Here is a 12,460-nt window from a genome sequence, read left to right as displayed (position 1 = left end):
TAAAAATAATTGTGATATACATCGTTACATGAAACGTGTGACTCTGGGTGGTAAGCACTGGATAACTGATGATTTATGCCAACAGAATCGGTTCAAACATTCTTGAAGTAAAATTTGTACCTTGGTCTATTTGGATTTTTTTTTTGGCAGGCCAAAAGTGAAACAGCTCTTTCTCAGCTGCTTTGGCTTTCAGATTGCGTAATGCTTCAGGGAAGCGTGTTGCAGAAAAACAGAGAAAACATTTCACCAGCAAAACATACACAATAGAAATTACGTGACCTCGTATAACGTGACAGTTGGACATTTGTTTGTTATTCCAGCAAGATCCAATTGAAATCTAGCAAACCTTTCTCCTCTGTGGGAGTCAGAGAGGAAATCAGAATATGCTGTTCAACCACACCTCATCTGTGAATGCATCCTGTCAGACATAAGAGCGAAGAATGGAGTTGGAGAGCAGCTGTGAAAATGTTGAAAACTGTGATATTAAGGATAAAAATGTACCTCGAACACCGAGTCGCATCCAGGATGAAGGAAAAGCTCAAAAGCGCAGTAAGCAGAATGTTTTATTTGAAACAGAAATTAATGTTTGGGGAATCTCAAAAGTTTTTGCTTTTATATTAAATGTATCATACTGGAGGTGCTTTTTCTGTTGACCTTTTCAACTTGTTTTTCAACTTGTTTGGGAATTTATTTATTTTTTAATAATATTCAGTGCATCAATTGCTATTTGTGTGTTTTGGTCGTGTTTGTCAGGAGGAAGTAGATATTTGAGGTGGATCACAGTGGGTCTCGGGGTTATTTGTGTTCTTCTGCTGGTCTTCATCATACTGAAGCACATCACCATCACAGCAGAGAGAGACCTGATAAAGAGTTACAAGAACACAGTTGAAGAGTTCAATCAAACCATCAACAGCTTACAGGACAGTTACACTGATCTAATGACTGAAAAACACCAACTGCAGGACAACTTCAACTCTTTGAGTCAGAAAAAACTGGAGCTGGAGACCAGAATCAAAGATCTCACTGATGAGAAAGACCAGTTACAGAGAGATTTTGACTCTTTGAATAAAAAGGGCACAGTTTGTTTTTTCATGTCCACTGAGTTGAAGAGCTGGTCTGACTGCAGACAGTACTGCAGGGATCGTGGTGCTGATCTGGTCATTATCAACACTGAAGAGAAGCAGGTGAGTTTGTGTGAGTGTCTGTTAATGAATGAGAGCAATCACACTTATTCCTGTTTTTATTCACACAGAGGTGCATATCTTCATTAGTCAGTGAGAGAGTGTGGATTGGTTTGTCTGACACAGAAAACGAGGGCATCATGAAATGGGTGGATAATTCACCACTGAAACAAGGGTAAGAGCTAAAAATCACTGAGTATTCATTTGTTTTAGACTTTTTGATTCTCATTATAAAATCACAACCTTCAGTTGTTTTAGTCTTTTTGATTCTCATTATAAAATCACAACCTTCAGAAAACAGCAGAAGAGAAAACTCTTCCACAAACAACACAATCACAATTAAAGACATTTTAAATACTGTCAAGAAAACTCTTCTTCTCTCGTTTACTTTTCACTTCTGCTCCAGCTTCTGTACTACTTTAGCTTACTCTCAAAACGTGCTATTATTCTGAGTATTGTTGATTCATAAATTTGTGTTTCTGAAAAACTGAACCTCTGATACATGTTGTTCAGGTTTTGGTTCAAAGGTGAGCCAAACAACTCCAATGGAAATGAGGACTGTATTGAACTGAATTATAATAGAGAGGAGACGGGATGGTCACCGCTGAACAGCTGGAATGATTACCCATGCTCTGAGAAGAAAAAGGGGATTTGTGAGAAATAGGGTTCATCCCGTCTTGAGGTTTTGCTTCTGTTATCTAATATAATCATTCTTATTGTCAACACACAAGTTCTGATTGAGGTTCCTACCTTTTAAAAAAAACAATCAGCTGATCTGAAATTTGTTCGAAGGAAAATGTCAAAGTGTCATTATTTTCGTATTGCTATAATAACCTTTGTTTCACATGATGTGAATTCAGGACACAAAACCTCTGATGTGTTCATGTTTTGCTCCATCACAAGCAGCTCTATATTAATATGATCCTATTCTAACTGCTATCTTGAGTCTCATTTGTTGGTCTGAAGTGTTGAGGAGACAATCACAGTAAACTACAGAAGTCTAAAGTGTCCAGGTTGTTATTCTGATGTTGAGTGTCTGTGAAACTACTTTTGAGTTTAATTGTTTTCTGTTTGAATAAAATATTCAATTACTATCATTACCAGAGTAAACTTGACATTTTTGTTTTCTTTTCACACTTCATTATTGTGTACCTGCTTTATTGCTCGGTTTCCTCCAGTCCAGCAGGATGCAGCAGAGTCTGGTTGTGTTTTTCTCTTTACACACCTCTCACATGTTTTTATCCTCCGCTCCACATCCAAGGACATTTTTGGCCAATAGAATCTTGACCTGACAAGGACATTTGTACGCTCGATTCCTAAATGGCCCATTTCATCATGGAGGCTGTGGAGAACAATGGGCCGCAAAACTTCAGGAAGTACGAGCTGGAATGCTGTCTGGCCATTGCACAGGCGCGTCCGGTACAAGAGCCCATCCCTAATTTGAAGGCGATTCCATTCCTTAAGAATCAACTGAAGATTAGGATAATCAGAGACGAAGACAAACATCAGAGCTAACATTTTTTTTTCTACCTGTAACCCTCCTCTAAAGGGTAAGTACACACTAGGTTCGGATACTCAACTCAGGGTCACTGAATTCTAGTATAGTGAATGGCACAACCAGAAGTTATTGATAACCACACAAATTACCATTTTGCATGAACTGTATTGAAGTAACAAATATAACACAATTGTTATCACAAGAACATCAATAAAGTGTGGTGCGCAATCAATGTATGTGTATCCTTCTTTTTTTCTTAAAGTTCCTCAGTCCAGTGTTTCAAATGACCAAAAAAATTGTTTCCTTTAGTGGAAATCAGTTCTGTTGTTTGGTTCCAAAAACAAGTGAAGCAAAATAAAAATAAAAGAATTCAACAAGAAAAATGTTCTATCCAATCCCAATCTGGAATTTAGGAGAAAGGGAAAAACTGCATTCAAGGGTCCACTGAGATCCTACCGCACAGTGTTATCACATGAGACATCCAGCAGCAATCGATGACTACATGGATTCAGCGATCAAGGGTGGTTGGCTCGCCGTCTTCCCTCCGGAAGAATTCAAATGCATACAAAAAACCTGGCCGAGATTCAAGTTCACACCTGACAAAATACAGCTTCAATCCAATGGTTCAAGTGTTCATGACGACCTCACTCATCTTTTTATAGTGATTATCAGTTTGCAATTTATGTAAATACAATGCATTTATAGAGAAATCAATTCAAACTTCCCTGCATCTCCACGACAGATCATTTCATCACCCTCTGCCAATACTCGCTCGCATCGCCCCAGCAAAAGGGCGGAGCTTCTAGTTTTTTCCACCAATAGCAAATTTCCATCTGCTAACACACTCTAGTTACCAGGCAGATTTCCTGATATCAGGTTTCACAGACCAAGGTGACTTAAAGGCACAATTAATAATAATGAGTTCATACAAATATGCCACAAAACCATTCATATTTTTCTTTTATAGGGATTTTGCTTAGGGGTTACATCCTCCCCCACTAAATTGACATGAGTCCCTCATGTATTTTAAATGATATGATACTCTGAAGATATAGTGTTCCTTGGAATCATGTTCTGACTGTCATTCAGAGTGTCAGCAAATGCTTTATGAAATCCTTCTAACAAAGTCTGTGCAAAGGAAATTAGGGGTTTCCCTAACTCTGGATAATGAAATACTCCGGGTGGTCTGCAAATTCTTCCCGATCTACGTACAGGACAATCTTCAGGACTCTCATCTGGTATACTCCTAACATCATCCCTTGGCTTACTGTGTTGCTTTTCAGAATCTTTGAGATCTACGCATTGCTCATTGGATGAATCAGGAACAAGTAAACTCTGCTCAGGTGATTCTCTAGATACTGTTTCTACTGTGCCCTCCATTGATGTCTCAGGCAAGTTGTATTCTTCACCTCTAGCTTCCAAGGAGTCATCTGAGTTCTGGAACTCGATTCCAATTCCCAACAAATTTTTGGCAACTGTGTCACCAGAAGAAATCTCTGTGAGTGTTTCACCAGGTGCTGATTGCTCTCCTGTGCTTGGGTCTTGACTAAGCTCACCTTGAGTAATCTCTCGTTTCAGGAAGGAACCCGCAGGGTAGGAGGTGATCGCGGTGCAACGTTTGTACAGGTCCATCTGCGTTTTCAGGCGTCACGGAATATACCGGTAAGTCTCCCATCCGTCTGATCACTACATAAATTGTAGATTCCCATCGGTCAGCGAGTTTGTGCTTGTCGTAAGTTCCGCACCAGTACTCTATCCTCTACCTCCAAGGTTGACTCCCTGATAACCTTATCAAAACGTTGCTTGTTCCTTCTGGCAACTTTCTTGGCATTTTCAATGGCAACGTCATAGCTGTGTTTAAGCCGTGACTTCAAATTCTTGACATATTGGGAATGACAATCTTTTTTAGAGTCTTGGACAGGTAACCCAAAAGCGATATCCACAGGCAACCTTGGCTGTCGCCCAAACATGAGCTTGTAGGGTGAAAACCCTGTAATATCATTTTTTGTACAGTTGTATGCATGTGTTAAGGGCTTCACATAGTCAAGCCAATGAGTCTTCTCTTTGTTCTGCAAAGTGCCCAGCATGCTGAGGAGAGTGCGATTAAATCGCTCTACTGGGTTTCCTCTGGGATGGTATGGGCTAGTTCTTACTTTCCGAATACCTGTGATGGCACACAACTCTTTTATGATGTGAGACTCAAAATCCCTTCCCTGGTCACTGTGCAGCCGTTCCGGAAAACCATAATGCACAAGGAATTGCTCCCACAAACACTTGGCAACAGTAGTGGCTTTTTGATCTCTTGTAGGAACGGCTACCGCATATTTTGTGAAATGGTCGGTAATGACGAGTATCTCTTTTGTGTTCTGGCTGTCTGGTTCCAGGAAAAGGAAATCCATGCACACCAATTATATTGGTCTCATTGTGCATATGTTTACAAGGGGAGCAGCTTTGTCTGGTTGTGTTTTTCTCTTTACACACCTCTCACATGTTTTTATCCTCCGCTCCACATCCAAGGACATTTTTGGCCAATAGAATCTTGACCTGACAAGGACATTTGTACGCTCGATTCCTAAATGGCCCATTTCATCATGGAGGCTGTGGAGAACAATGGGCCGCAAAACTTCAGGAAGTACGAGCTGGAATGCTGTCTGGCCATTGCACAGGCGCGTCCGGTACAAGAGCCCATCCCTAATTTGAAGGTGATTCCATTCCTTAAGAATCAACTGAAGATTAGGATCATCAGCTTTGAAATTCTTTGGCAAGTCTTGGCCAGATTTTAAGAGATTGAGTGCCTGACTAATGGCAGAATCTTCTCCTTGAAACCTCATTAGATCCGCTTCACTGTACTTTGGCAAAGATGAGATGCCACACTCAATTTCATGTTCTTCAAAGTTGATAGGAATGGCAGTAGGTTGAATGGCCAATGACTCTACATAGCCAAGGGAATGGTCGAGAGGGAAATTTTGATTGATAAGATGCCTTTGGCTTGCTGCCTGAACAGTTCCCATGTCAAGTTCATTCACAGGACTAGAGGATTCCAAAAGATGGGAAGTAAACCTCTTGATTTTCTGTCTCTCCTCTTTAGATGCAATATCGTCCTCCAGATCACCGTGGGGTCTTCTCGACAACCCATCAGCGTCCCCATTGTGTTTACCTGCCCTATACTTGATGTCAAAAGTGAATGTAGATAGAGCAGCAAGCCAGCGGTAGCTTGCTGCGTCAAGCTTGGCAGTTGTGAGAAGGTACGTTAACGGATTGTTATCAGTAACTACTGTGAAGTGACTGCCATATAAATAATCATGGAACTTCTGGACGATGGCCCATTTAAGGGCTAAAAATTCGAGCTTGTGAGCAGGGTATTTAGATTCACTTCGAGTCAGCCCTCGACTCGCATAAGCAATGACCCGAGGTTGCCCGTTCTGCTCTTGGTACAGGGCTGCGCCCAACCCTGTCGTGCTTGCGTCCGTATGTAATATATATGACAGCTTAGGATCAGCAAAGCCAAGAACAGGAGCAGTCACTAACTTATTGATTATCTCCTCGAATGCTGTCTGACACTCTGGGCTCCAGCATTCTGCAAAAGGCTCTTTTGTGTTTAAATACGTTTTGTCTCTAGCTGTTACCCTTCCCCCTTTCCGCTGAGGAGGATATCCAGCTGTGAGGTTAGTCAGGGGTTTGACGACTTTTGAGTAATCCTTTATGAAACGTCTATAATATCCTGAGAATCCAAGGAACGATCTAAGTTCCTTTAAATTCTGGGGTCTTGGCCAGGTTGTTAACGCTCAAATTTTCTCAGGATCTGTCCTTACGCCTTCTCTAGAGATAACATGTCCCAGGTAGCAGATGGATGTCTGAAAAAATTTGCACTTATCGGGAGACAACTTTAGTCCATAATCTCTTAGACGGTTAAGTACATGCAGGAGCCTGGTCTCGTGCTCTTCCAAAGTGTCGGAGTAGACAATCAAGTCATTTAAGAAGACAAGAACCTCCGTTAAATGGATGTCCTCCATACATTTTTCCATTAGGCATTGGAAAGTACTGGGAGCATTAGTTACCCCTTGAGGCATGCGATTAAACTCCCAGAAGCCTACAGGACATACAAAGGCCGTCTTGGCCTTGTCTTTTTCCTCCATCTCGACTTTATAGTATCCAGACTTTAAATCCATCACAGACAACCACTGTGATCCAGCAAGAGCAGAAAATGACTCTTCGAGATTTGGCAGCGCATAGGCATCTCGTATGGTTTGCATGTTCAATTTTCTATAGTCCACGCACAGCCGTACGCCACCATTCTTTTTGCGAACGATGACTATTGGGAATGCGAATGGACACTCAGATTCTCTAATTATTATATATAAGGTTTGCAAGTGTTTCTTTACTGCCTCGAAGTCCCGGGGCTGGATTGGTCGTGGTCGCTGCTTAAGGGGAGTAGGATCCATCAGCTTTATACAATGTTTTATTTTGGTTGCATGGCCAAAGTCAAGTTCGTGATGGGAAAAGACATCAGAAAAGGAATTCAACCTTTGTGTTATGCGGTCCCTCCAATGTTGCAGTAATGGGGATTCCCCAAAGTCGAACTGCAATTTGGGGTCGGGAGTTTGTCTTTGCAGACTGGAACAACTTGCGGCGCAGAGGTTGTACGACTGCGGAAGAGCTGTAATTGTCTTCTACAGGTAAGTCAAACTGGGTCAAACAAGGATTATATGTATCCTGCACACTGGATGCAACCTTTGCCTTAATCCCAAGGTGCTGTCTCATTCTCTTACTTTTAGTGGCTTGTCGTTCTTCTTCAGTGCGCAACACAAGCAGGAATTCTGGAAACGTTGGGGGGGTGCTCTTACGTTGTTCAAGCTGGAGGTTCGCAATAAGAGCATTATTCCAACACCCCCGACAAAACTGTCTCAGAATTTGCCTGTCACAAGGCCATTCCTTCTCACCAAGTTGCCTCCCACAAGGCCATTCCTTCTCACCACAGAGCTCAGCGCTGTATGAAGTCGATGAAGGAAATCAGATGGCTTTTCCCCTGCATTTTGGTTGAGGTTTAAGAATGCAGCAAAGAGCTCATCCCCATCCGCAACAACAGCAAAAGCAGAATCGAGTAAGTCAAGGTAGGCTTTGGATGATGCCAAGGGTCCTAACGGTTTGACTATGTTGGAAGCTGGAGATGCAAGGCTTCCAAGAATTCTCCTCACCACCAATGCATCGGAAATCGTGGGGTCATTCCTGTAAAGATCCACATTAGCACGCCATGTATCAAAGTCTACCTCAAAGTTTGGAATATGTGTTTTGCCAGAAAAGGTCTTAAGCTTTAATGGGGCATGAGACTGCATGGCCAATTCGTTGCTCCTGACGACATGATTTACGACCACACGCTGAACTTCTGAATTGGTAAGTTAACTGGGTGAAAGCATTATGGGAGTACTGGGTCCCAGGACATTATCCGGATTCACAACTGACTTAGGTGGTCGAGGGCTTGTGTTTACAGGAAATGTACACGAATCTGTTTGAATACCCTCACTAGGCGATATTGTTAGGCCACCGGGCAGAAGAGGCCATTCAGGTTCCATCTGTGGATCATGATCAACCCTCACAGACTGAGCAGTAACAGAATCACTTATTCTACTAAGCTCTTCATGCAGAACATCTTCAAATTGCCTGCCACTCAATTTAGCCAATTCCTTCAGTTCGGACAAATAAGCTTTTGTGGTGGTACTACCACAGGTTTTGCTATACAGACTTGCAAGGCTCTGAATGTGATGGATCACAGTAGGATCACCAAGACAGGGTCTGTGAAAAGGTAGGCCAAGAGAGCTCAGAGCCTCTATAGCAGAGCCATGTTCAAATTCAATTAACATCTGTCCGTAGTACTCAGACTGACCATCTGTTATTCTTACAGTTCTTGAAATTTTCCCATATTTCTGCAAAAATTCAGCAACTTCTTCATCCACAGCAGTATCTGAACCTTTAACAAAGGTTCTGAACACAGTTTGGAACCTTTCAATTCTCCTTAATTACTATATCCATGTTTACTGCTCACAAAATAATTTAGCAAGGGTATCGAGATCAATATGATGAATTATTGCTTACCTTAGACTGCTTACGTTTCAGCATATACAGTTCAATAACTTCAATTTGGTACCATTCACAGGATATAGAAGGTATTTTGGAAACCTGAATCCTTCAAAGATATCAGAAGATAAAAGAGAGATCTCCTGGCTGGCTCTTGCCACTGCAAAATACTCGGATACTCAACTCAGGGTCACTGAATTCTAGTATAGTGAATGGCACAACCAGAAGTTATTGATAACCACACAAATGTCCATTTTGCATGAACTGTATTGAAGTAACAAATATAACAATTGTTATCACAAGAACATCAATAAAGTGGTGTAATTACTGATGATGAACTGGCCGTGTTAATTATCTGCGCGTGCTCCTCCCGAAACTTGTTAATAAAACATCACATAGTGAATGGCACAACCAGAAGTTATTGATAACCACACAAATTACCATTTTGCATGAACTGTATTGAAGTAACAAATATAACACAATTGTTATTCCAAGAACATAAATAAAGTGTGGTGACCAAAAAATTGTTTCCTTTAGTGGAAATCAGTTCTGTCTTTTGGTTCCAAAAACAAGTGAAGCAAAATAAAAATAAAATAATTCAACAAGAAAAAATTTTCTATCCAATCCCAATCTGGAATTTAGGAGAAAGGGAAAAAACTGCATTCAAGGGTCCACTGAGATCCTACCGCACAGTGTTATCACATGAGACATCCAGCAGCAATCGATGACTACATGGATCCAACGATCAAGGGTGGTTGGCTCGCCATCTTCCCTCCTGAAGAATTCAAATGCACACACCTGACAAAATACAGCTTCAATCCAATGGTTCAAGTGTTCATGACGACCTCAATCATCTTTTTAGAGTGATTATCAGTTTGCAATTTATGTAAATACAATGCATTTATAGAGAAATCAATTCAAACTTCCCTGCATCTCCACGACAGATCGTTTCATCACTCTCTGCCAATACTCAATCGCATCGCCCCAGCAAAAGGGCGGAGCTTCTTCTTTTTTCCACCAATAGCAAATTTCCATCTGCTAACACGCTCTAGTTACCAGGCAGATTTCCTGATATCAGGTTTCATAGACCAAGGTGACTTAAAGGCACAATTAATAATAATGATAATAATAATAATATTCATACAAATATGCCACAAAACCATTCATATTTTTCATAGGGGTTACATCCCAATTTATGGATATTTTTTATCTTTCAATCTTTAAAAAAAAAAAAAAAACTTTGACACCAAAGTAATTTCATAATTGAACATTAATTAATAAAAACTACAGATTATTTTGGCTTAAATCAGCCCTGAGGATAAAAATCAAGTAAAAAAAACATTGAGACTGAAGAAACCATTCACTTGTGGGTAACACCGAAATTTATATACCATTTCATTCAGTTTTATCTAAATATCCCGTTTTTGCACATGTAAAATCCTGTAAAACAGTGGATCTCAGCTGGAGAGACCTGTAGCTTCAGCTGAAGGACTTAAATTTATATTAGTTAATATACTTGATCAATGATAAAATGATAGGCACTTACATATGGCTATAGCTTAATTGTTGTTTTGGCTGAGGTTTTGTTTTTTGTTTGTCAGTAAGTAAGTAGTTTTGGGTTGTAGACCAGTTACAGTGATCTAAGTAGCCTAACTACTAAAAATATCAGCTGCAGGGCAACGTTATCACTTTAAGTCAGAAGAAACTTTAGTTAGAGACCAGATTCAATGACAATAGTTGTTGAGAAATGCCAGCTGGTCCACTTAAATGGGTATAATATGCACACACACAAAATGTGCGTGTATTTTGAATAACGTGTATATGTGACCCTGGAGCACAAAAGCAGTCTTAAGTCGCTGGGGTATATTTGTGGCAATAGCCAAAAATACATTGTATGGGTCAAAATTATTGATTTTTCTTTTATGCCAAAAATCATTAGAATATTAAGTAAAGATCATGTTCCATGAAGATATTTTGTAAATTTCTTACTGTAAATATATAAAAACTTAATTTTTGATTAGTAATATGCATTGCTAAGAACTTCATTTGGACAACTTTAAAGGCAATTTTCTCAATATTTAGTAGTAGTCAATAACCGGGAGCTTATGACAAATTTGATTGATGACTTTGACCTTTGACTCATAATTATATCCATATGCAACCTCTGACATCATAATAATTTCCATATGCAAAAACCGGCGCGCATGAAATTCAACCGTCAACCTTTGAGCTCCGGGGATCCTCCTGAGAACCAGAAATAAAAAGCTTTGTCAATTTAGTATTTTTTCATGTCATTACATTGTTTAGAGCATAAGAAAAAAATGGTAAAATAACATTTTAGAAAAATTATATTTTATTTACATGTTATGCTATGCCCTCTGTAGAGGACACCAGGACTTAAAAATAAAATGACAAGAATAGACATGAAAAGGCCAAAAACAATGGGAATTTTTTTAAATCAGAAATTAATTTTTAGGTTTCAGGATTTTTTTATACCTAACTTTGTTTAAGGATGGTTCTCAACTATGTTATAAAATATATAACAAAATTTGATATACCATTTTGCTTTATGAAATATGTGTGAAAAAATTACTTAAACTGGTTTTCCCATTAAAGGGGTCATATGATGCTGCTAAAAAGAACATTATTTTGTGTATTTGGTGTAATGAAATGTGTTTATGCGGTTTAAAGTTAAAAAACACATTATTTTCCACATGCCCAATCATTTGGTATCTCTGGAAAGCCCTGAATGTGCTCTGTACAGGGCATCCAGACTTAAAACTGTGACATATGAGGTCTCAGAGAAATTCACTAAAATATAATGTCCACTACAGAGACAAAAACTCCATAGCTGGGTCTCAGGAGGATATGATGTTTGTACAGCTGTATGTAAGAGTCCGGCGGATGAGAGGAGATAAATGAAGTCCTAAAGGAATGTTTTTGAAGATTTTATGGAGCGTTCCCACATCCGGGGGGGTTTCCCCATCTGCTGACGTGTCCGTGGTGTCCGGTTGCTGTGTGTTATGCTCTCTCTCTGTCTCTCTGTGGGGACTGTGAGAAAACTCTCTCTCTCTCTCTCTCTCTCTCTCTCTCTCACACTCTCTGTGTATGGGGAGCTGTGATTAAAAACAAGCATTGATGAACAATAAGTAAACAATTTCAACAGATTGCGAGATCGTATCACAATATGTGTGTGAACTCGTACAATATAATACTGAATAAAAAGATTCTCAGCATATTAATGAAATTGGGGATAAATCAATAAAAATATTAATACCCTTACATTATTTTGGGAGCGATGATGACCGTTCCGTGAATGAAATGTTTCCCAAAATTGTGCTTGGTTTAAGTTGAAAGGAGAAATCTTTCTTTGAGATCATGTGTATTTCTCTCTCTCCCCCTCCGCCACTCATGGCTGTCTGTGTGTCGCGCCCCCACCGCTCCTGTCATTTCGGCCCACTGCCAGTTGTAAAAGGGAGGTGGGGGTCCACGATGGATCTGCTTGAAAAAACAAAAAAGTTACCCCTCTATTTTTTTTTAGATATCTATCCAGATGGACCCCGAGAAACAGGCCTTTTGCTACACAGGGCGAACTAATCCCTTTAAGATGTTTATGTAAACGCGTCGTTAATCTAGCGTGACGATGAAAAAATATTGTCTTCTGTCACGGCTGTAATGCTCTCTCTCTCTCTCTCTCTCTCTCTCTCTC

The 12,460-nt window shown here is 40.0% G+C and overlaps 1 protein-coding gene across 2 annotated transcripts in view; it reads left to right on the top strand.

Moving 5' to 3' along the window:
* The first annotated feature begins 415 nt into the window (after positions 1–415).
* Positions 416–12,460, top strand: part of LOC107749246 (C-type lectin domain family 4 member M-like) — a 50,093-nt gene continuing 38,048 nt past the window's right edge. Inside the window, exons 1-4 of one of the 2 annotated variants that reach the window (XM_016564341.1) lie at positions 416–549; positions 754–1,184; positions 1,253–1,356; positions 1,695–2,100. In XM_016564341.1, coding sequence (XP_016419827.1) covers positions 441–549; positions 754–1,184; positions 1,253–1,356; positions 1,695–1,845 — 795 coding nt within the window. In that variant the 5' untranslated portion in view covers positions 416–440 and the 3' untranslated portion in view covers positions 1,846–2,100. Of the gene's footprint in view, positions 550–753; positions 1,185–1,252; positions 1,357–1,694; positions 2,101–12,460 lie in introns of those variants that run through there. The other variant, XM_016564342.1, reaches the window with a different exon arrangement.

Source organism: Sinocyclocheilus rhinocerous, unplaced genomic scaffold (genome assembly GCF_001515625.1).
Source record: "Sinocyclocheilus rhinocerous isolate Xijiao unplaced genomic scaffold, SAMN03320098_v1.1 scaffold1341, whole genome shotgun sequence".
Classification (NCBI taxonomy): Eukaryota; Metazoa; Chordata; class Actinopteri; order Cypriniformes; family Cyprinidae; genus Sinocyclocheilus; species Sinocyclocheilus rhinocerous.
The sequence above is the reverse complement of the archived record's forward strand: the minus strand, read 5'-3'. Positions and strand labels throughout refer to the sequence as shown.